A 24,697-nucleotide genomic window follows, 5' to 3' on the forward strand; every position below is an offset into this window, starting at 1 on the left:
CCACCTATGTCCCATGAAAGTGCTATTCTGAGGACATCAATAAGGTTCTGGGACTGCTGTACACAAGCAAGCTTCTCCATAAGATCTGCTTCTGTTGCCAAGACAAGTAAATGAGAAATCGTTCACTTACTAATTGTTAAGCCGTTTGGCCTTTACAAAATATACCTATACAGCTACACATTTACACAGGCAATAGCTATTGCAGTAATAAAATCATTATTGTTTACTTTATCATTGGGTACACGTTTCCCTGTTACATATTTATTGCAACAACATGTGAAAAAATATTTACTGCGATATTTAGCAAACCACATCTTTCACATCTGCAGATGTTTTCATCTTGAGTCTCCCAGTACACTGCAGACCTGAAGTTACTCTGACTCACGGGAGCTGGTGTGCTACAGTAAATGAACAGTAACCTGTTGTGAAGAAGCAAAGGCTAGGAGCCGGCATATGTTTAGCAGAATCCACAAAACTACTCGGTACATGGTATAAAAGGACATGGCTTTCATCTGATTTTAATACGCAGATCCAGGAAAGCAGGACAGAATTGATGCTGTCCAGGAGAAGGGAGTCAGCACCCCATTTTTTTTGGTGAACATCATTGGCCATCGTTGCACACCTCGGTGCAAAGGGGGGAAAACACAGGATCCTGAAGCCAAACCTCTCCTTCGAGCGGGAGGTCACGCGGTGGAGGTGCTCCTCATGCACCATGGGGAGAAGGTGGGAGGTTTGCAGTGGTCCCCGGTGCCTGTGGGGTGGCCGGAGGGGGATCGGGTCCCAGCTGGTGAAGCCAAGACTCGGTTTGGTCCTAAGACACCCGCTCAGGAGCTGGCAAAACCCTGTCAGAGGTTTGTACTCCTGCAAACTAACACGTGGAGCCAGTGGACACCTGCCAAGGTACCAGGACACTTCTAAGCAGAAGACGACAACACGGGCAACGTGCAGGTCTCCCACTGATTTACACGAGAGCATTGCATCTGAAATAAAAGGGAGTTTCACACTCAAGGAAAAGAAATAAAAAGCCATCTCATTGCCCTTTGTAGTTATTACCCATTCAAGCATTAAATCGAATTTACCCTTTCCCCCAAGGGTGCGTTCGGCCATCCCGCTGCTGTGCCACAGAGACACACCTGAGCTGTCGGGACACCAAAGGCGATGCGTTTGCCCTACTGCGATGCTTCCCTCCGAGGTACCCTTTTCCTACCCACCCCATCCTGCACGGACTTGGGATTTCAGGGTTTGCAGCCCGCTCAGTCCCCGTGATTTACCCCAGCCCCGGCGAGCGCTGCCCCCGAGAACCTGCAGGTCCGTGTGGCTGAAAGCAGATGCTCGCATCTGTGGGACAGGCACGGCGAACTTCAGAGGCAAGCACGTGTCCCCGAAGCCTGCGGAGGGGATTTTTTGTGGTATTCACAGACTGTTTCATGTGTCAATACGAGAGGAGCATAATTACCAGCTGAGAAACTGCAGGAAATAAGCCAAGGTTGAATGAACGAAATGGAAAATAAAGAGAAGCGCAGAGGACACACACATTTTAAATCTATTACGGAGGTATGTATTCACGTGCTCGTGGGAGCCTGGGAATATATAAGAGCTCATGACTGCGAAGGAATGAACTCAAGGACCAGTCTATGGGGAGTATTTTTTTTCCCTGTGACTTCAAACTTCTCTCGGAGCTCGCAGAGTTTTAGTCAGCTGGCATGCAACAGAGGTACGACTTCCCCAAGGAAACTCTTCCTCGGCTTGCACTGGAAAGGCTGCTGGGAGAGTCCGGGAGGCAGAAGGCTGCAAGCAGAGGCGAAACCTCTTCCTCCTCCTCCTCCTCCAGCCACAGAGCAGGTACGTGGAGACGCGTGCGAGACCGGGAGCCGGCTGGAAAGTTGAGCTTTCGACTGCGGGAGAGATGGGGGCTCTGGTGACTTAGAGCTGCAGCCTTTAAAAATAACACAGATGAGGAAGGTACTGTATAAATAAAATATACTGTGTTTATGAATAGGCTGAGGAACTGACTAAACACACTGTGTAGATGGCTCTATCCACACAGCTGTATATTTAATCCATCAGGGACTCGCACTGCAGCGAGTTAGATCCTTTACGTTAAGGAGGCACTGGTTAGTTTATAACAATGCAGTTGTCATATGTCTGCTTTGTTATTATTCTCTGTGTTTACAGTAATGGAAGATGGGGAGATTTTTTTTTTTTTTCCTTTCTTCACAGGACTTTAGTCTATTTATGGTGTTACTGCATTATAGCACTCCAAACCAGGAGTGCTGCAGAGATCAGCATTGTACGCTGATTAAATGCTGCTCGCCCAGCTCTCCGACACTGAATCCGAATATAGCCTTGGGCAAATCACATAGTCCCCAGGTAAAATGGGCAAAATGCTGCTTAGCTCGTCTGCTCTTCTTACGATCAGCACTGTCATTGAACTCTCCCTGTTGGAGCACGAGGTGTGAGTTGGCAGGGTTATTTTTCTACTCTTAAGATCCTGACAGCTTGAATGTCACCTTGGGTGAATGATGACTTACTGATAGTGTTTTGCTGCATCTGGATTGTTATCATGAGGAATTAATGTTTAGATAATATTTGGAAATAGTAAAGTTTTAGAAAATCCTAGTTTATATAAAAGTCTCTGATAATTTTCGGAAGCCAAACCCTGTTGTATTTTTGATAAAAGTACAAATATGTTTCCCTTAAATAGAAGCTGAAGTTCAGCTTTCCACAACAGTGGAAATTTGTTTTTTTATTAAGACATAATCATTTCAACTTTAAAATCATCTTATTATTCTAAAATGCTGAAATCTTTCAGTTTTCAATAACAAAAATTCACAATCAGTCATCTCTTTTTAAAGCAGATGGTTACAGCTCAGTGACTATATCAGTGCTTGGCCTTTTACTAATACAATGATGGATGGATTCAGGGGGGTATCAATATCATGCAAGTCAAATCTATCAGAAATAATTTTCCTCACTTCATTTTATCTCCTGTTGGAGCATATAAATTGAGTACACCTTTTCTCAAACACTGACTCCACTGTCAGTAAAAGAAAAATTGCTGAATTAAAAGCCAATTTTTCTCTCTTTTTGATGCACTTAGATTAAAGCTGGTGAGAAAAGATCCTGTTTTGGTTCCTGAAGTTGAGTTTCTCCAGGAATTTTGTTCTCCAGGGAGAATATTTCATGTTCAGATAGTTTAATCTGCAAATGCCAGTACATGTCACTTTTTGTGGATGGAAGTGTTTTTATTTTCCCATGTGCTGCTGTCCCCTTGCCCAGTGCCTCGCTCACAAAGTCTCCAGGCTGGTGGGTTTCGTGCAATTCTCATCCACTTACATTTTCTCTCCCGGAGACAGGAGTAGATAAAAAGGTGAATAAAGTAGGGAAACTGGCTAAACCCTGTGTGTCCAATTAATTGGAAACGTTAATTTTTGGTGGGGAAATGCTGTTGGCCGAACACCTGATAGAGGTGCATGTGGAGAGAGGACAGAGAGGGAAAGAAGGAAGGCAGCAGCTTCAAAAGACAGGAGAAAAGCCATGTTGGGATTACAGGAGATGTAGGAGTCCTTACTTTGATGTGTGGACTTGACACCAGAGTGGCAGGAGGCTGCATCTGCCCATGAGAGATTGAGCCCAGGGCAGATGGCAAGGGCAAAGAAAACCAGGAGAAGCGGCTCCCGGAGATGTTGTAGGGTCTCAGGAGCTGGAGCTGTTCCTCCTTCACAAAAGCTGTGGCTTAGGATGGCATGGGCTATTTATTTTTTTAATAGGGTTAATGTTAATGTTGTCTCCAGCTCCCTGGTGGGCTGACTCACCAGGGAGCTATTCCAGTCAAAAGGGAGCGAGATTTGTTCCACTCCTGCCCTTGCATTTCAGACCCATTTTCTGAGGCGGGAGCTTGTTTTGTTTACTTCTCCGGAGAGTTTGATTCATACGGCTCGACACAGGGCTCAACCCAAAAGCAGTGCCTTAGAAAGCAGCGGCGTTACGGATGGACAGACTCCAAAAGGTCTGGAGGTTCAAGGCACATAATCGTCAAGGCATATTCTTGTTTATCTGAAACCCTTGGGAACCCGCAGCAGATTGCAGACTGGCTCGTGAGAGCCAGCGGCTGGGATTTGCTTTTCCTTCTCGCTCTGGGCCATGCTGGGAAGAGGGTTCGGAGGAGAGGAGAGGTCTGATGAGGTGCCCCCGGCTTTGGGTGACGTAGGGTGAAATCCAGCTGACGTTGGCAGAAACCGAGCAGGCAGCGATCGCTGAGGAGAACACAGGAAAATCAGGAAGGGCCTGATTTCAGGTGCAAACACTTCGGCGTCAGCGGGATGGGAGAGCCCTTGCTTTTTTGTGCGGGTGGGCGAAAGAGCTTGATCCTCCAATCTGCCCGATGGAGATGACCCAACCTGTGCGATGGAGATGACCCAACCTGTGCGATGGAGAAGACCCTTGCTCTGCAGACGTGGCTACAGACGCACATGCCACGCTAACGTTTCAACAACACTTTAAGGTGTAAACTGCTGGGTAGCCCAAAGCACAGAAATACTGAAAATGAGAGGTCAGCCAAATGCTTTGGGGTCTCTGAAACTATCTGCTGTCAGATCCCCTTTAGGAAAGGGCAGAGATGATAAGGACAGTGCTGATCTTTCCCAGCGCAGTTGGTGTCCTCTAAGGTTGTGTTTTTAATGAAGCAAAGTCCTGAGCAGCAGAATCAGTGCATGCCCTTCCCTCTTGCTTTAGCATTTGTTTCTGTCCAGGCTCTTCTTCACAGTTCAGCTGGCACAGCTGCTTGGCCAGTCGGTAAAACAGCTTGAGGAACAGAGCTGGTTTTTTAAAAAGCACAACCAACAAAAACCCTGCTATTTTTACCCCGCAAATCCAAACTTCCCAAAGTGCTCTGAACATCCAGGTGTAGAAAAATGTGATGCGGCAATCAACCAGGGCGCTTGCTACTCTTCATTACAGGTAGGATATTTGTATTCCATCTCCAAATCAAATCAAAAGATCCCATTCCAAAAAAAAAAGAAAGAGTATTTTATTTTTCTTTTCTTTAAGACCTCAAATATTTGAGGTTTTCCTTGCAAAAGCGCGTTGCAAGTGTTACTGCACGCTGCTGACAAGGCGAGCTCTAAACCCAGAGCATCCAAAAGGTGTTTAATCCTGTGGATACCGCAGAGGTCCCCAGCTTCAACATGAGTTTCCTCCTTACCCCAAGGGAACTGCAGGCGGGGGGCTTGACTCTGGGGAGCGTGCCAAAGGGATCAAGTGAAAAACAGTGTGGCAGCCAGCTCCGACCAAGGGAAGCTCAGACACTATGTGCTTGGGGGAAGGTGATCAAAACTAGTCTGATGAGACCCCAGTCAAGGGGAACCTGTCCAGGGTTGTGATAATCTCGCCGGCAGTCTGTTCTCCTGAGAGCTAAACGTGGATTTTTCTATTCATTGCACCTAATCATGCCCTCCCCTGCCTGCAAGCATACTGCTGCCTCTTCATAGCATTTATGCTTCTCATTTCAGGGTGCATTGCAAAGCAAACGAGATGCTAAGAGCCTGGCTCTTCGGCATATTATTTCAACCATGGGAAAAGTGCATTGCAACAGTTCAGGCTTGTGAAGTTGGGAGAAAGCAATGGGGAAATCTATGTAAAGGTGGGTTTTCCAGAAGCAGGACTTAATTAGCAAAAGGAAGAGAGGAAACCAGCAATTAGACAGCTGCTCCAGCCCTAGAGGGCAGCACAAAATAATAAATAAAAAGCTGAACTTACAGGCAATCTGAAATAATCTTCTGCATGACAAAAGCAACCTTTTCACCAATGGGAAGTTTTTACTAGCTTGTCCGGTAGATTGAGCACTATATACTCGCTGCTGAAAATTCAGCAACTCACCTGGATGTTCGGACCCCCCCCCCGACTTTATCAGTCTCCCTAATTCCTGCCTTGTGCCATGAAAACCCTTCAAGTCAGGTGCATTGTAGCTGCCACCGAACCCCCATCCTGCCAGCCGGCTGCTATCACACTCTGATTAGTGTGACCATCGCAAAGAGAAAGAGTTATTTCTTCCAGGTTTCCAGATTCTGGGCTTTCTATTTACCAGCCGTGAATTTGAAACCTTTAATCCTCGAGCGCTGTTTTCCTAATGATGCAGAGAGTGATTTAGGTGCAGGGGTAGGAGGCTGCAACCCTCCAGGAATGTAACTGGCGGACACAAAACCTTAAAGTAAACACACACCGCCTTGCACCACGCACGCAGCCAAACAATGGCATCGGCAACGATAAGTCTCTTATTCCCCTGAGCAAACCCATGGCCTGATCCTGACAGTTTCTCTGGCAAAAATCCCCCTTATTTCTCAACGCCTGCCCTGAGCAAGGGCTTCAGGATGTCGCACAGTAGCTGACTCTGTCCGGAGCACAGCGGTGGCTAGGACCGAGCAAGAGCCTGGAGAGGAGTCCGGAGGAAGACAAGCAACATAATTTAAAGCAGACACTGTCCCAAATAAGGTTATTTCCCTGAAAATGCCTTCATTCTGAAGTTACGAGTGAGCCTCTTGGTGTCCTGAATGGGTGAACGTGAAGCTGAAGAACAATTTCATCGGTACCAGGACTGAACCGGTTTTGAAAAGCTGGATATGCTTTTTAAAGGCATGATAAGCAGTGTTTGGGGATGCGAGAAACCCTTGAAACAAGGTAAATGTGAAATACTCACTCTTTTTAACCCTGAAGGCTCTAATTTAGCAGCAAAGAGTCCTGTGTGAAAAAGGATCAGAACCTGGGGAGTCTGGTTTGTGTTTTGTGTATTCTCTTGTATTTAACCTCTCTTTGGCACAGGAGAATGTCTCTGTTAATTGTCTAAGCAGTAACAAAAATTACCTTCGAGGGAAATTTAGAAGGTCCTGCTGTTGTTAGCTACAAGCAACATCTATGAAGTGGTTTCAGGGTTAATATTGGAATAGAGATGGAGGCAAATGTTGTTCTAGAGTGAGAATTGGGCAAACTGGGATTAAACCCTGATTATTCCATGGTTTCAAGTATGTCCTGGGGCAAATCATTGCTCTTCTCTGCCTTTGCCCTCCCATCTGTTAAGTGGATATGCTGACGTGGTTTGGGTACAGTGCTTTTTCTAGATGCTAAATTATTATTTGACCCACTTAATAAGACTCCTTGGATGTGTTACTCACTAAAATCACCTGTATTTTTCAGCTGTGGATGGGGATGGGTGATTCTGAAGTAGTGGTGGAAAGCTGTGAAATTGAGGTTCAGAGCTCAATCCTGCTCTGAGGTATGCTGGGATTTCTATCACAGCTGCCAGCGGGAGTAAACTGGCACTAAGCACGAAGCTGCTTCAACTCTGGGAAAGCCTCAGAGCAATAAAAGCTCTTTTAGGTCAAGTTGTTGCTACTGCTGCTCCTAGAGAGTTTTTTGTAGGCTGTGGTTTGGGACATCAGTGCCAGCAGGCAGGTTTTGGCAGTGATGCTTTCTGACACCAGGGCAATGGGGGTCCTGTGAGCCCTGAGCTCTGTACTGGGAGAAGGTGGTGGAGGGCTGAGACCTGCCCGCAGGGCAGAGAGGACGCAGTGCTGGGTCACCTTAGGTGCTGCTGAGGAGGGTCTAAAGGTTGTCCAGAGAAAACCTGGGCAGGAAAAGCTCCTCAGCTGGACAGCTGAAGTGAAAACCACCTCGGGAAGGGAATCTCCACGAGCAAGGAGGTTGTGCTGTACCGTGAGGAGAAGCTTATCCTCCTCTGGACGGAGTCCACGTGGTCTCATGTTGGAAGAGACCACCGCCTTCTAGTGCTTCAGGGTGTGACAGCCACCTTAGAAACACCTTGAGGGAGAGCATCCTTCCTTACTATAGATCCGTCTTACACAGCAAGGAATTAAATCACATTTTTGTGTTCAAATACATCAATTTCCCAGTTGCTTTATAAACTTACAATTTAGGAAGTTTCAAAGCATGTTAAGACCGTGGATTGTGTCAGGTTAATTATTTAAGAAGAAAAGAGACCATTTTTTGCACTGGCAGTGTGGTGACAGAAGACATTGCAGAGCGCACGGGACGCACGTTGTCCATCAGGGTGGTGCCCTGTTGTGGGTAATATCCATGGAGATTTCCTCAGCTTAATTCATTGGGTCTAAACAGAAACAATTTCCATTTTAGGGCTCTGAGTAAAGCCTTGTAATCATCGGTATGTTTGTCTTTTCTCTCAATTCCAGCAAACTAATACCCAAACGATAAAACTCATTTTCTCCTCCTTAGAGGTGGCACCCACTCCTCTAAGCCTGGGGAATGAGGAGTAGAGGGGGAACGACAGAGACATTATAGATGGTGGTATCAGCAATTCCTCCTTCCATAGGATGATTTCAGTGTATTTTACAAATATGAATTAAAAGGGTCAAGAATGAACATCCTTGGTCTTGTTTTAGAGGGGGGGAACAGACTTCTGATCCTGCTGCTGGGCCCCAAAGACAAACTCCAAGCTCTTTCACCTTGGGGTCCCAGATCACCATCCATCATTAGTTGTTTCCCTGAACTGGAAGGAATGTGCAATCTGAAAATAGAGTAGCTGTGGTCTAAGCCTCCCCAGTTTCTCTCTTCCTAGTACACAACTCTTTTCTCTGGTTGGGAAGCGGAAGGTTTCCATAGTGAACCTGTTGGCATTGCTGTTCAACAACTGCCATCGCTGCGCGGAAGCATGGCCATCAGCGGCATCCCTCAAACAGTGACTAAGTGGAGGGATCTCCACCAGCTGGGAATGATCTTTTGTTTCCAGCCTCCTGATGCTCTGTGGGTGGAAGCCGCTGAGTAACGATACGTTGATGCCAGGTTTTGGCGGCACATGTGCACAGGGTTGGCGTGCGTTTGGAGCTTGCCAGATGCATGCTTGCTCCTGGAAAGACTTAAGAGCAGTGCTAGCTAAGCACTGCTGCACGGCTTCCAGTTGGGAGCTGGCGCGTGTCTCACCAGCTCTGGATGCAGGCAGGACCAGCTCAGATTTGACTGCAAGAAGCCATACAAATACAAATAGATTTGGCATGTTTGCAACAGAGGCTGTCATAAAGAAGTGATATCTGGAGCTCACATCAGTGGTGACCACAGCCAGAGACCTCATCAGTGTCCATCTAGAAACAAGCCATCTGAAGGATGAATGCTTTCCCTTGGCTTCATTTGCATTTTTCTCCCATTGCCCCATGACAGGCCTCCCAGTGTTGTTTGCTCCTTTTGCAGTTATTTCTATGCTCTTTTCTGGAGTGCTTTCCAAACAGTTAAATTCTGATGAATCCTTCATTTCACGCAAATCCATTCCATTTTATATCTGTCTCTTTGTAGGGTATTTGCTTTCAAATGTATTTAAAAGCCTGGCCATACCTGGGTTGTATAAAATGGAAAACTTACATTGAACAAAAGTTCTCAGTCCATCCTTTAAGCTGTTTATATTAACTCAACAAATCTGGATGAGTGTGTAAAAGCTCTTTGACACTCTGGGATAAGAGGAAATGAAAATGTTGTGGATGGAAATGGAAACCGTTCCCAATGCTTGTTGTTTCTGAGTGGCACCCGTTCGCTTTACTCAGGACTTGGCACCCCAAAACACCAGCCCAGCTGAAAGTACCTGAGCTGCCTCTGTGGGGAGAGTGAAGGTAACTCGGTCTTCATGGGTTGTCTTTCTCCATGATGCCAGTCACACTGCCCAGCTTGAGCACCTGGATTTCACTGGGTGACCTGGAGATCATCTGGGTAGCAGCTGAAATCACACTGGGGCAATCCCATGAAATGCCTTGGACCTTCCTTTCAAGTCCTCATATAAATCTCTCTTTTTCCCACCACGCTCAAAGGGATGCAAAGGTACATAGGTAGGTCGTAAGTGCTGTAGGCTCGGAGATGGGTTAGTTTATTGCACCGCACTTGTGCTTCTCCACGTTAGACGATGATCTGGTGCCAGCTTTCGCATGCGTCAACCACTGTGTCACATTTGAAATCTAACCGTAATTACTTTTACCTGCAGAACCATGAAACTGTACGTCCTCTTCTTCCTGGCAGTGGTGAACAGAGGGACCTCTAACAATCAGCCCACAGAGGGGATGTCCTGCGAAATGGTAAGGTAATCTCCCTACTCAGGCCCCTTGAGACCCCAGATGAGGTTGGGAGCCCCTTGTTACAGCCACTGCACCAATAGCTTTGGTCTCTGAGAAGGGAACCCTCGCCCAGGACCAGGCTCTCGGTGACGGCAGAGGTGGGCTTTGCTGGGTTAGTGGATGCTCAGCAGGCTGTTCTCAGGCTCTGTCCTTGTTGTAGTGACAGGATGTGAAAAGGGGAGGAAGAAGTGTCATTATCTCTGGTTTTTTTCTAAGGGGGAGCTGGTTAAAAGAAATTTGACCTGATTTCCCCAAGACTGTACAGGGATTCTGTGGCTGAGACAGAGAAAGAACTTAGACCTCAAATCAACTCCTTTATATCAGGCCTAAATTCTTTGTGCTTTAAATAAAGCATTTTCTGTGAAATACATCTATACCAGCCCTTTTGTAATAACAGGGAGACTGACCTCCTCTGCCCTGACACAGCATTGCTGCCAGGGGAGTTGTACCTGACTTCTGCTAGAGGTAAAAGAAGTGACAAAGTCTCTCGCTCCAGTACAAAATTTGCTCCCCGAATTTTTGCAAGCACCTGGTACAATATTATAAACGTTATTCACAGCTGAACTCTCTCCCTTCCCTATCCAAGTGCTTTTGACTGTAACAGGCCATTTAAAAATACTTATCTTTTTTTTTTTTTTCTGAACGTTGAAGCTGTTCAGCACAAATCCTCAAGAATTTCCAAAATAGGGAAAAAAATAATTTGCTAGCTGTACACATCTCCCTTATGGGACTCATTCCATTCCTGCCCACCCTGCCGTATTGCTGCACTTCCTGAATTCCAGAGAAATTAAGACCTAGTATATATAAAAAGATCTTGGGAAGGTGACTGGGTAGCTCAATTCATTGGCTGGAGAGGGAAGACTGATGAAGCCACTGTAAACATGACAGCTTGGGTCTCGTGTATCATAGTCACATGAAGGCTGGGCGAGACACGCAATAATCCAAGCAGATACGTTCCATCCCATTCCTTGATGGGTCACAGATCGGGCTGATTGCTGAGAAGTAAACACATGCTTGTTTCTACCACTCCACTGTAAACTGCTTTCATCAAGCCAATAACCCAAGGCTCTACGCAACTAAGCTGGGATAAATTCAGCCCCAACAGAAAACACGCTGCAGTCGGGGGCTGGGACGCTCATCTGGTATAAATTAACAGCTCAGCATCGCTAATGTCGATGTTGATCGTCTTCCTTTGCTGGGCGTTTGGTTCAATGGAAGGAGGAAGGTGTAAATCCAAACACAGCTTAAAGAAAGAGGGAGCTACTGGATTAGCTGATGGGTCCACTGAGAGTCCTTCTTACTTCACATGATTATTTTTCATCACAGCCTTGCTGTTTTACACGGTACTTTCCCTGTGGCAACACCTTTAGAATAGCAAAGGCTCAGAAATGGAAACTTTCATCCCAGATCTCATGGAAGAGGCACGAATCAGAAACCCGTGCCCCTCTCTGACTCAGTGCTGGTGCTCCCGTCGTTGCACCAAAGTCTCATGAAAGAGGTTTTAGGAAGGAAACAGTCCCTGCCAGACCCCTGACATCGGAGTGAGCTGTTCTGATTATACAAGTTACTGCACATCTACCTGTTTGCGAGACCACAAGGCACAGCTTAAATGTCAGGAGGTTCTTCCTAACTCACATTGCCTTCCAAGGAGAGGGGCTTCAAGTAGTTCGTGTTTTACCTCCCAAAGAAAGATACTTCTGCTAATTCATGTTAACTGGCAAAGGAGGAGCTTTCAAATAAATTATAGAAGGGAAGGGGTTTTGGCAAATTGTATCTTACCTTGCATCAAGCAGTTTGAGCCTCGGGGGAGAAAAGATGGTGCAGAACAGACTAGACAAGAAATTCAGTAAGGATCAAAATAGTCAGTGAAAAGGAATGAAAGTTAAAAAAAAAATGGGAGGAGAAATGTTATAGGAACAAATGGCAGACAGTGGGAGGTATAGATTTTATCAGTCCCTTTTATCACTAGGGGGGTTCAGTGGATGCAGATTAAAGGCCCAATCCTGCAAGTTACGTGGTGAACTGGGACTGACCTCTCCCCCATCGACTTCAGTGAAAACCAGCCGTCTGGCATCAATGGGAGTTGGATGGGGACTTTGCTAAGATGCTGGGTGCCCAGAGGGAGTGGAGGGTGCTCAACACTTGTTGAGATCTGGCTCAAAGTGTGGGAAGAAACCTGGCATTTGCCTTAGGCTGCAAAGCGGCTGCTGCTTTTTCACCCTGACTTTTTGTATCCTTCTGGCTTCTCCCTCTTCCACAAACCAAGCTAGAAGAGAATTCCTGTCCTGTTATCTGGGCCTCGGAGCTAAGCCCAACTCTGTGCACATTTTAGCTCAAAATGATCAATTCTACAGTGGCTTTGCAGAAAAGAAATAATGTCAGGGAGTAGCCAGAAAATCCCCTTCTCTTTTTTCCTAATTTGTTTAGCTGGGGGAGATTTGAGTGAGTTGGAGGGAAAAAAGGAAGGGGTTCAGGTTTTAATAGGCCATTTACTTGGGGTCTTTGGGAAAGATGTATCATGGGAAGGACTGTGGAGCAGCCTGTGTGTATCTAGAGTTTGGATGAGCACTTACACTTCCCTGGCACATTTTTGTGCAGTCTCCAAAACTCACATGATGCAGAAGAGATTCACAAAGTGCTGACTATTGCCCCACTTCTCCTAAACAGACCTGCCACTTCATTCACCTAGAAGTTCACATGAAACAAATGGGGCTTAGCATTTTTTACTTTTAATGTTTCTTTAATATCTGAAAAGCTTTGCGTCATGGAATCTGGATTCTGCTTCTCCACAGAAGTTGAGATTCAACAGATTTTTTTCTTTCTTTCTGATCTTTCTACAAACAGTACATGATGCAGTCCCCTGAATACATTCATAACAAGAGTTTTCCTCCAGTAAATTAAATGCTGCCTAAGCCTTTCACATTCCACTTCCTCCTGCTGCTGTATGTTCTCCTTAATAACAAAGTACAGCCTGACATTTATGCAAGGATGATCATGTTCATGTTTCCAATGTTCCTTATGAACACACACTCCAAATTCTGCTCTGGACACAGATTCAGTCCTAGCTGCAATTAAACAGACATGCGTCTAGAAGATTAATTTAACTTTCACACTTGGGTTTTTTCTCTACCCTGCTGCTGAGAATTGGACTGGAAAGGCAGGACCCTCACTGCACATTACAGCTTTTTTCCTCTCAAAAGCTGGCTTTACATAATTTGTCTTTTCCATGTTGTATCATGGGTGTCTTGTGGGGGTGGTTTCATAAGGTGTGCTCCCCACACAAGAAGGGAACTGTTGCTTTAACAAAAGGATAAACATGGACGGTAAAAGCAGGAAGAGTTTGGAGATTTGCATCAGAAATGTCTCAGTTGTTGAATGACCCATTTGGTTAAAGATGTATTGCTTAACTAAGCCATGGCTAAAGGAAGACACGATCAAATATCTGAGGGTGTCACTAAGAAGGAGAGAGATGGAGTTTGTGTTATAGGATCCTTATACATTTCTCCACCTTCTTGCTTTGGGACCTATGCTGCCAACAGAGTAAAGCTTTTCTACATACTACTTACTGTTGCAAGTAGAGTTTGCAAAATCTAATACGGTGATGGAGCTGAGAAAATTAACGTCAGAACAAAAGTGAGGAAATGGTGCTTGACTGCAATGGAAAGAGGGCACAACTCTTTCACTTGGAACTATTAAAATGAGCCTGGGAGAAATGTACAAAAAGGAGAACATTTAGTAGTTACCACATGCAGATAAAACTCTCTACTGTTGTAAGTCAGAAATGTCTTTAAAATGAAATGAGTGCTGTTAGCTGCAAAGAAGCATTAGGATTGTTGTTCTTGCTGTCTGAATGCTCAGAGAAAGAAGTGTGATCAGTGTTTCAGAAGAAGGATCTGCCTGGATGCTGAATGTTATTTTCTTTATATTTCATGCAAATATGTTTTCCATTTGTCACATGACAACCCCTTTTCTCTCTTTTTCTGGCAGGCAAACTCACAGGCATTTTGCCACAACAAAGACCTCCACCAAATCCCTCGTGAGCTCCAGCCGAATGTAAACAAAATAGATCTGTCTGGAAATCTGATTCAAAGCATCCCTGAAATGCCGTTATCATTTTACACTTCCCTCCAGTGCCTGGATTTAAGCTCTAACCAGATAAGCTTCATCACGCCTGGAGTCTTTGCACACATGACGAGTTTGCTGGAAATAAATTTAGCCAACAATCACTTATATGAGCTTGCTCAGAATGGGACAGAAGGGATTGGACTTTTACCCAAGGTGGAAGTACTGGACTTGTCCCACAACAGTCTGTACAATGGGATGGCTGAGTATTTCATTAAACAAGCTCCAGCACTGCGGTATCTTTCCTTGGCAGACAACAGTATTATAATGATATCACACAAGATGTTTCAGGGATCTCCCAATCTTGTGGAGATAGATCTTCAGAGTAATATCATCATGGAAATAGAAGAAGGTGCTTTTGAGACTCTAGTGAACCTTTCCAAACTCAATCTCTCCATGAATTCAATTACTTGCATCTCTGATTTCAACCTCAGGCAGCTGGAGATACTTGACCTTAGCAGGAATAGCATTGAGACCTTCCACACCGCAGAGTCAGACGATGAATATAGCTTAAGATGTTTGGATCTGAGTGAAAACAAACTGCTTCACTTTCCAGTCTTTCCCCAGGTCAATAAACTGGTAACTCTGAATTTATCAAAGAATTTAATCCAGCTCAATGCTGAATCCTCTCATAATAAAATGGACTATATGGAAAACGAATGGCTAGATGCTTCTTTTCATCTTCTTGATCAGAAGCAAAGTAGAAACAAAAGTTCTCTTTATCTATCCCAGCTTGTATATTTAGACTTAAGTTATAACGAAATCAAATCTATTCCGGATGAGTTCTTTGAATCAATGTTGTCCCTTCACACCCTTAATCTCAGCAAAAACTGTCTTCAGGCATTTGCAGTAACTTACGACAGTGCATTGATCTCCCTAACTGTCCTCGACTTGAGCTACAATGCTTTGCAGAACCTTCTCCTAGATGCTGGCACGTTGTCAAATTTGAAGGAGCTCTACATTCAGAACAACCATCTTCAGACCCTACAATTTGATATCTTCTCAAGTCTTCCTAGCCTCAGACTGCTTAATCTACAGAGCAATAATATCAGCCTTTGCAGCATGTACTCAGGCTTAGCAAAGCAAAGACTTGCTGGAGAGCAAAGTGGCTGTGTATCATTTGTCGATTCTCCTACTCTTCAGTACTTGTACATAGCTGACAACATGCTGAACATCCTACCAGCATACACTTTCTACAAGACTTCTCTGATTGTCTTGGATCTCTCCATGAACCCCGGACTGAAAATAGAAGTTAAAGCATTATCGGGACTGGAAAAGTCTCTGGAATATTTGTATTTACATGGCAATAGCCTGATAGATTTAAATATTGACTTGCCTTGTTTTAGTCACCTTAAACATTTAAACCTCTCTGAAAATCAGCTGAACTGGCTGCCTAAGTGGGGTAGTGACTCTCCACTGGAAGTTCTGGACCTACGGAACAATAGGTTTAGTACATTACAGAACAGCAATATTTTAGCATTAGAAAATTCCCTTAAAAACTTGTATCTCACTGGGAACCCACTCAACTGCTGTGGAAACATCTGGCTCTCATCAATGATCCAGAACAAAAATGTCCAGATCCCCAACGTGGAGCACTTAACGTGCCAGTACACTCAGAACTTCGGGTACCAGGAAGAAATCTACATCGGGAACATTAGACCAGAAGACTGTGAAAAAGAGGATCTGAAGAAAATCAACTTCCTTATTATATTAACATTTGTGTTGGTTTTATCCGTGATCATCATTGGCGTGGGTTCATTCTTTTGCTTCCGCAGGCAAAACTTTAGCCATCAGTTTAAAGCATAGGAACACAAAATGCCTTGAAAACCGAAGAAATCAGGTGCTACACTGCCAGTGTGTAGAAATGAAGGGTAAAATTCTCCTCTTTGATTTTTAACTGTGGATTTTAAGACGGTTTCAAAGTGCCCCTGAACTGCACCACTATAGTGCTCTGGGTTGCAGGGACTGAAAGGAGAATTTCCCATGTTTTGCACTTGCTTCATTCACAAGCAGATCTGCTTGAAAAAGTTTATACAGTGGTAGAAGAGGCCGCTGTAAAGTCCTGCTGTTGTTTTGAGGGATATGTAATTTAAACCAGACCAAAAGAAAAAGCCCTCTAAGGTCTTGAGACTTTTTACTAAGCTCAGAGATACTTTGTGATGTCACCTTCACAGAAAGACTTTATGCAAATTAGGCATTGTAACTAAGTCACTTTATGACAGTCATTGATGACATCAACTGAGTAGGAAAGCCCTTCTCGAAGTTATGTATATCCGTGAGATATTTTTATTTGGTCTGAGCTTTGCTTTTTCCTAACTGGTTAGCTCCTAACCCTTCTTAAACTGAAATCATACAAACCTACGCCAGTGTGGGCCAAAATACAATCTTTCACTCCTTGAAGTTGGTTGCAAATCTCCCATGAGTTCCATACCAATGAGAATTTGGCTAAAAAAGGAAATTGCAGTTTGCATCCATTGCGCTTATGGCTGCCATTTAGAAAATTCGTGGCTGACCATGGGAACAAAAAGACTTTGGTGGGAGGAACCTTCTTCGGATACCTCCCTTTGCTTGTAGTATGTTGCTCCAGCCACTGGGGCAAGACATGAGAGGTTGATGAGGTCAACTAGTCTTGGCACTTAATACCCACAAGGGATGTAAGAGAAATCTCAGGCGTGAAACAGCTGCACTATACATTACCCAGATCTGCTCAGAAGGTCACAGGTCCACAGTTCAACTCAAAGAGAAGAAATTTGCCCCTCGTGTGCAATACATATTTAACTGGGTTTAATGTGAAGAAATTCATCTCTGGGGTGAACGCTTTTTAAAAGAAAAATCTTGGAGAATGATTTTCAACCAGCTAACATTGGACTGAAATGTTTATATTTCTAAGGAAAACTGTTGGGAACTCACTGCATACAGTTGCATTTCAATGCAAATAAATAATATATCTTTTTTTAAAGGTCACAGGAGGTTAGACAGCAAAAAGGTGTTGTAAAGATACCGGTGTGAAACAATACACAGGGAAACTAGTCCTGGGCCATTATTCAGATCAGATGTCCACTGTGTCTCCCTAAAAAGATATTATGGTCTAGAGGACTGGCTGCAAGAAAAGTTATGTGGGTCCTCATTCTGTGATGGGTTTAACATGGCCAACCTGTTGTGTTGCTAAAAGCTGACACTGACATATGTTATGTCCCGTACTCTGACAGCTAATTCACACTTTTGAAGTGAAAAGCAGCTCATCGACAGTGGGAGCCTGACCTACTAACAGGGTTCGATGGCTTCGAAATGAGCTATATCAGGTTTGCTGTTAATGACAGGAACTGTACATTAAGGCACATAAATAGAGGTCAAACCAAAACCTGTCCAGGTAAATAACTCAAAGTCAAATTGCTGCTCCATTTCTGTTTCTTCCAGCTAGTGAATGTCAAAATTAACACACTACAAAAGGGTGTATAATTCTATTTTTAAAGCAGTTATGTAAGAAACTGGCTGGTAGTTTTCATTGTGGAATTTTGTACAATAAAAACACCTTTGAATTTTGTAAAAAGCACAGGGTTGTGAATATATTAAAGCACCAGCTTGGAATGCTCCACGGATTAAAAGCTATGTCTTCCTATTTTTCTATGGTGTTCAGACTCCACCTTAGACCTTTACCTTCTGGTACTGAAGCAGGGACAGCTGCTCCACATCTTCGAGTACAACCAATGGAGAGCAAGGAGATCTACTGAAGATGCAGGCAAGCATTTGCACAAAGAGTCAGCAGCGATAGGGCCTGATCTAACACCGATGAAAGCCAATGCTAGCCATTGGCTCAAGCTCTTATTCTTGTGGGAGAAAGTTGGCACAAGCAGCAAGCCCAGACGTGGGCTAAGTTAGCCACACACTGAGTTCATGTTGAGCATGGCAAGATTATATCTCTTTCTAAGAGCCAGTATTAGCTTGGCTGCCATGACTGGAATTAGTTAATAACCTGATGACAGAGCCAAACCCATTTAATTAACGGTTTTAACACTGCTTTTGTTTGGCTCTACCAAAAGGAAGTGCTTGTTATTACTAAACGTCTGGGACTAATTAGACTTCCACTGACTTCCCTGGGAGCAGAAACAGCTTTCTTGAGGAATGAGCCTCACAATAAAGTGCAGTATGGCTCATTTGGATTTCTCTGTTAGTGTCACAAGGAACTGAGAAGTGACATGAGCCCACTCCAGCCAATTCTGTTATTCTGGATGGGATGAGGAGCATGAAGGAAAGAAAATATGAATACAAGAGCAAAGAGAGGGAAAACAGGGAGAAATGGGAGCTCTGTGTGATATTATTCCTCAAAATGGGGGTACGCAGGTGACAGCCCAAACTTTTGCCCTCCCTGTCTGCTCCTGTGCCTGCAAGAAGCCCAAACCCCAAAGTACCTGATCCTGCATCAGACGTAGCCATTACTCACCCATTACACATCTCTCCACCAGTCAGCCCCATTGTCCTAATAGGTTGGCATGATACAGGCTGTTTTGCAACTAAATTTTACACTCATTCATTGCTTTTTCATAAAGTCCTCTTTGATGCAAAGAGAGCTCATGCTGCTAAGCCAAGGAATATCCTTCTGGGATTCTGGAATATGTAATAGAACATGTGGGATTTATGCAGCCAATGCAAACTTTTTTTTTTAAATTGTTGCATGCAACAAGTGGCTTCCTCTCCGGAGCTGTTTGCATGGGGCAGGACAATAGATCTCCTTCAAATATTTCCTACCACAGTTTGCTGTGGTTTGTTCCCCAGAATGATCCTCTGCAGTGGGATCAAGTAGATATAAGTACTGGAAGCACTACAAAGACTCCCAGAGAGAGTCCCTGAAAGTTCAGCAAGCCATGACTCATGTTGGCCATCCACGGAAAGTCAAGTCTCAGTTTCCAAAGGCATTGGCATTTCCTGCAAAGCCAAGACAAAACAATGCCCTAGCAGAGTACCAGAGCCTCTGGCTACAGACTTCTCTGCAGGGACCCTGCTCAGTCCTGAACTAGCCATGGTGGATTAGTATAAAACCCGGTAAGCACCTCCTAATATTTTGGGAGCCCAGAGCATTTGCTTTCCTGTTCCTATCTATTCCCCCTGCCATTCAGTACCATGTTACTTGCCTGGGGAGAAACAAACCAAATCCACAATCTGAATCCCCTATATCTCCACAAGAGACAGAAACATGTCTTACTTTGTATGGCAAGGTGTTCTCTGGCCATATCTATTATTTTCCATAAACAATTGCCTATTCTGTTTGTGCACACATGTGCAAAGGCACAGATGCACGCAGGCTAGTATAAGAAATACATCGCTTCGGGATTAGCTTTTTTAACATAAATTAGAACAGCCTGTACTAAATGATCTTCTATAATAACAAACAGCCCATGGTGCTGGTGCCTGTGGATTCATATTTCATGCCTGTCCATGTGAAGCAATTTGATCAAGATTTTCAAAAGCAACCAATGATTTATTTCAGATGCCTATATTTGCAGCTGGCATCTCACCAATCTTGAAACAAGTCTGATTTTCCAGAAAACTGGGACCACCTCCTCTCAAAACCAAGGCTCTGTAGTATGCCTCACACAAGCCCCAGGAAAAAAATGAGATTGTCCAGATGAGTATATAATTCTTTCACTTACTGCTTTCTAATGATAGTTGCCTGTCCTGTCAGAGCTGTGTTGAGCATCTGAAGAGCTGAAATACAGCAAAGCTACCCACCAACACCTCCTCTGCCCTGTAGTCTGCTCTCAGAAGGACCAAGTTAATATCTCCTCACTCACAGACCAAACATTCACCTGCTGTTGTGGCTTAACTTGAGTGAAAGAGGAAAATTATCCATAAAGAAAGAACAAAAATTAAATCTAGTGTCTGCAGCTTTCTGACAATGCTGCAACTATCCAGCCAGAGGATATTTTGGTCTCATGGGTCATAGATTGGTGAGGGTCCAAATAGATCTTGCCAAGAAACAAAAGGAAAAGGGGGATGAGAACTGTTGAGAGCCATCAGAGAGCTCAGGCTGAGTGATGGGAAAAGGAGAAAACCAAATGTTGGTGTAATTCCCTCCAAGCAGTGGAGAGCTGAAAATACTCCAGAGGAACAGGCAGTAATAGGTACCTACCCACATCTTGCCAGGCCAAGAGATTAGAGGGGATCTGTGAAGCTTCAGCCCACCTCTTGTAGTGGAAAAGTGAGAAGAGAGCCTAGGAGACAGATAAGAGAGGAGCAGAAATGTAGGATGATAGAAGAAGTGAAAGATGGAAGGGAAATGGAGTAGAGAAGAGGGTTTTAGTACAATTCAGCTCTTCATGATGGGTAACCAAGAAGTGTAACTGGAAACTGAAGAACATCCAAGAAAGAGGGGTGGGAAAAACTTGGCAAAGAGGGAGTCAGAGCTGAGCTGTGCAGAGCAGGGCGAGACACGGGTACCCTGGCTAGGGGACATGTTAGCTGCCGGCAAATATGTGACACATGTCAACAGAGGAGGGCATCAGCTCACGAGGGGTCACAGTACACAAAGAAGTATATAGTATACACAGGGAAACAGGGGGAAACCGAAATGGGAGGGAGAAGAGACTGAATAAGAACAGAAGAACTTTCTGAGGAGGGCCCATCGGGCTGCGCAACATTCTTTCACAAGCAAAGACATTTGGAGGCTGACGCAACATGATGCTAAACAAAACTTTGGCAAATATAAGGGAACAGTCCTGCAACACTGGGAGAGTCACTTTTCTCCCAAGCTATTGATCATGGCTGTTCTGTCGCATTGCAGAGCCAAGTTAGTTCCGCAGATTTCCTCCTCCTGTCCATTTTAGCAGTCATTGCATCAAAGACACACATTTTCCAGTTCATAAGCAATACTCTTTATGAAGAAATGTTCTGGAAGGTGACAACAGAAGAGATTCCTCTCTACTTTTTCTGACTTTCCCAGAAAATGGAGTGGAGAGGGGACTCCAGGGACCCAGAGACAAGACCAGAGAAGGAAAGAAAGCAATTTTTAGGCAGGAAACCCACCAAGGAGAAGAAGGTTTGGGACAGGCAACAACTGGGCAGGAGGCATGGGGCGGGGAGAACAGAAAGGCAGTAAGCACAGAAATTTGGAAGACAAGTGGGGGAGGAATGGTCAGGATGAAATCAGAAGCAGAATCAGAGAGTGCAGCATTACAGGGCAGATACAAAGGAAAGGAAGGCTGCCCACTGCTTTAAGCTACATTTCTGTATTTAAGCTGGTGGGACAGAGCCTTTACCATGTTTGTGGATGACACCGAATGGAGCAGTGATTGATAAGTTGGGGGCAGAGCTGCAATTCAGAGGGAATTTCCACGTCAGAGCAATGGTCCAACAGAACCTTCATGATGTTCAGCAAAGACCTGCACCTTGGGCAACAACAAGCTCATGCAATACTCCGGCCTAGGGACAAGACGACTGGAAAGTAGCTTTGCAAAAGAGGACCTGAGGGTCTGGGTGGACAACGAGTTGTCCGTGAATCAACATCATGCCTAGTGACAACAAAATCCAGCTGCAAACTGAGCTGTATTTGCAAAAGCTTAGTTAGAAAGTCAAGAGGTGCTGTTGCTCCCCTCTCTTTGGCACATCTAACGCCACATCTGGTTACTGTGTCCAGCTGTGGGCCTCCCAGTGCAAGTGAGAGACTGACAAACTGGAGTGAGTCCAGCAGAGGCCACCAGGATGGTCAGGGGGCTGGAGGATATGATATCTGAGAAAGAGATGGAGGGAACTAGGCTTGTTGAGCCTGGAGAAGAGAAAGTCTTGGGGGGAAATCTTTTATCAGTACTGGAAAGGCAGTTACAAAGAAGACAGCATCAGCTCCTTCCAGGAATATTCAGTTAAAGGACAAGATGCAACCGCTGAGAGTTGTAATTGTGGAAGTTCAGACTGAACATAAGGAAAAAATTCTTCATAACGAGAGAGGTCAAACTCTGGAAAATCCTTGGAGATTTTCAAAACTTATCAGGGCAAGGCCCTGAGCAACCACTTCTGGCATTGAAGTTGGCCCTGCTTTGATCAGGGAGCTAGATTGGAGCTCTCCAGAGGCCCTTTTCAACCTGAACTATTATCCAAAATGTTGCAAAAAAAGAACAGGTCATGCACTTAGGTGAGGAATAGCGTAGCAGAGAAACTTCTGAGCAACAGAGCCTGTTAGTGGTATCTACTCCCTGCACTGAAGCTATGGTAGGGATTTGGCAGTAGAAGTGTCCAGAGAGATGGCAAAAGTGGCTGATGATGTCAGATGTGAGCAGACTTAGTCAGATTGTGGAAGTCTGAGTTCACATAATGTTTCTTTTTCTTTTTTTTTCTTTTTTATAACTCAAAATTAAAATTAAAGTTTTCAAAATTTTCCATGAAGTTGGGAAATGTTTGCTTTGTAAGGCCAGACCTTCAGTTTGAATCCAGTTATTCCTACTGCAGCAAGCACATTCTCATACAATTAAAAAAAAAAAAATCATTGCAACATTCAGTTTGCTTTTATTATCTTTGTTCTAGAGAATATAAGGAAATGTTTCAATTGGCCAATGCTAAATAACATCCCCCCCAGTTATCACTAAAACAAAACAAAGCAAAGCAAAAAAAAAAAAATTAGACTGTTGAAACTATATAAATCTTTTCATGTTTTAACACATCAAGTAGTGCTGGGACACAGGAAGAATATAAAATAAAATAATGGCAGTAAACTTTTGAAATTCCAGAAGAGACCTATGAGGTAAGATTTTCATTCAAAAATGTTTTTTATTGTAAAGCTGCCTTCTATCATGAGTACTTATTTTGTAATTGGTGCTTTTTAATAATATTTACAAGTTTTATGGCTCCACTGCCTTTCACTTTAAAATGTTGTAACAAAAAATTCTGGCAAGAGTTGTCGATTGAAGAGTTTCAAAACCCCAGCTTCATTAATTGCTGCTTACTCTTGGAAAAAGCTCTTTGTAACAGACCTTAGCATATGTTTCTTGCCTTACATATGTGATTCAAGACCGTATGTTTCCTCTAATCTGTCCCTCGTGTTTCACCACAGACATCAGGCAAGTTATTGCATTGCTGAACTGGACGCATGACCCTTAAGTGGAGCTCCTTTCCTGTTTGGGAAGAATGATGCCCAGTGAGGGGAAGGTCCAGAAAAGGATTTAAGTGCTTTAATTGCCACTTCTGGTATTTAAGTCCAAAACTTAAATCTTTACAATCCTTGTTCAGCTGCTGATTCTTCCATCCGGTGCCTAAAGTCTGTAGAGGACTGTGTCTGATGTTAAAATTCCTTACGCATTTAATAGTCTGCTCTTTGGCATATTCAGAAACGCTGCAGACAGCAGAAAACTGTTCATATCTGGGTAAGCCCCAACAGGGCTCTTATGTTGAGCATCCCTCTGCCAAGCCTCCTAAGTGACTATATATTGCTGAAGCATCACTGCTAGATAAAGCTCTGTACAAAGTGCAGCTGGAAATAGAGCTGCCATGATAACTCCATGCCTAGACTGCTGGTTCCATTCCCTTTCCTACCCAGACGGGTGTTTTCTGCTCCTCATCAGTGCCCTCCTTGCTAGTCCAAGGGGAATTCTAGGTGGACCCTATCAGATTCTCCTAAATTTTTAGAATGTTGTGCCCCTTAAGGAGCACTTAAGTAATCCCTGGAGGAGGGAACTGTGCCATCAACACAACAGATTGGCCACTGGGACGCAGCAGACAGAGGGGAAGAGCCTGAATGAGACACTTGGGAAGTACCATGCTCCCATATTGCTGGATGTACTGATTAAAGCAATACCCTTCTTGCAGAGGAGAAAACTGAGTGACAGTGTGCCATACTCTACAAGGTGCTCTAAATACTATGCTATAGGAGAAAAGAAAAAGAAAAGCAACCACAACATCCAGTCACTGTGCTTCATGAGGAAGGTCTAGGGATGTGAACCACCAGTAGCCAGTGCCATCTCCCTCTATAGCCCAGATTAAGGCATTTAAGTCACAGGGGAGGTTAAAATTCAGGTGTCACCATGAAGGATTATGACATATGAGCCCCCTGACAGACATCTAAATTTCCTTAGGGCATCTGCATCTACATGGCCTGGAGGCTGTGACTCCGGTCTTCTGGGAGACCCACAGTCCTGCTCCACAGTGAGCTGAACCTCCCTTCAGCCTCCATCAACTGTATTGACTAGATCTCCACTAGTTGCAAAAGAAGCATCGACCACCAGCTCACATGGTGATGTCTACATCTAGCCATTTACATTTAAGTATCTTAGAATCAGAGAATCATTTAGGTTGGAAAAGACCCTTAAGATCATCAAGTCCAACTGTTAACCTAACACTGCCAAGTCCGCCACTAAACCACGTCCCTAAGCGCCACATCTACACGTCTTTTCAATACCTCTACCATGTCCCTGGGCAGCCTGTTCTAATGCTTGACAACCCTTTCACCAGCTTCGTTGCCCTTCTCTGGACAC

At 44.3% G+C, this 24,697-nt stretch overlaps 1 protein-coding gene across 1 annotated transcript; it reads left to right on the plus strand.

Annotated features, from left to right (window-relative positions):
- Positions 1 to 6,374: 6,374 nt before the first annotated feature.
- On the plus strand, positions 6,375 to 16,049 carry LRRC32 (leucine rich repeat containing 32). The gene is made up of 3 exons (XM_010576614.1): positions 6,375 to 6,675; positions 9,992 to 10,082; positions 14,109 to 16,049. Exons 1-3 carry the CDS (start codon positions 6,653 to 6,655, stop codon positions 16,047 to 16,049), a joined length of 2,055 nt encoding a protein of 684 aa, XP_010574916.1. The 5' UTR covers positions 6,375 to 6,652.
- The last annotated feature ends 8,648 nt before the right edge of the window (positions 16,050 to 24,697 follow it).

Source organism: Haliaeetus leucocephalus, unplaced genomic scaffold (assembly GCF_000737465.1).
Source record: "Haliaeetus leucocephalus isolate CR32 unplaced genomic scaffold, Haliaeetus_leucocephalus-4.0 Scaffold536, whole genome shotgun sequence".
Lineage (NCBI taxonomy): Eukaryota > Metazoa > Chordata > Aves > Accipitriformes > Accipitridae > Haliaeetus > Haliaeetus leucocephalus.

Bases quoted from the DNA above. Each gene is read 5' to 3' on its own strand.
- LRRC32 (XM_010576614.1), top strand. From the start codon at position 6,653: ATGCGAGAAACCCTTGAAACAAG. The intron at 6,676-9,991 runs GTAAATGTGAAA...TTTTACCTGCAG, and splicing joins CGAGAAACCCTTGAAACAAG to AACCATGAAACTGTACGTCC. The intron at 10,083-14,108 runs GTAAGGTAATCT...TTTTTCTGGCAG, and splicing joins AGGGGATGTCCTGCGAAATG to GCAAACTCACAGGCATTTTG.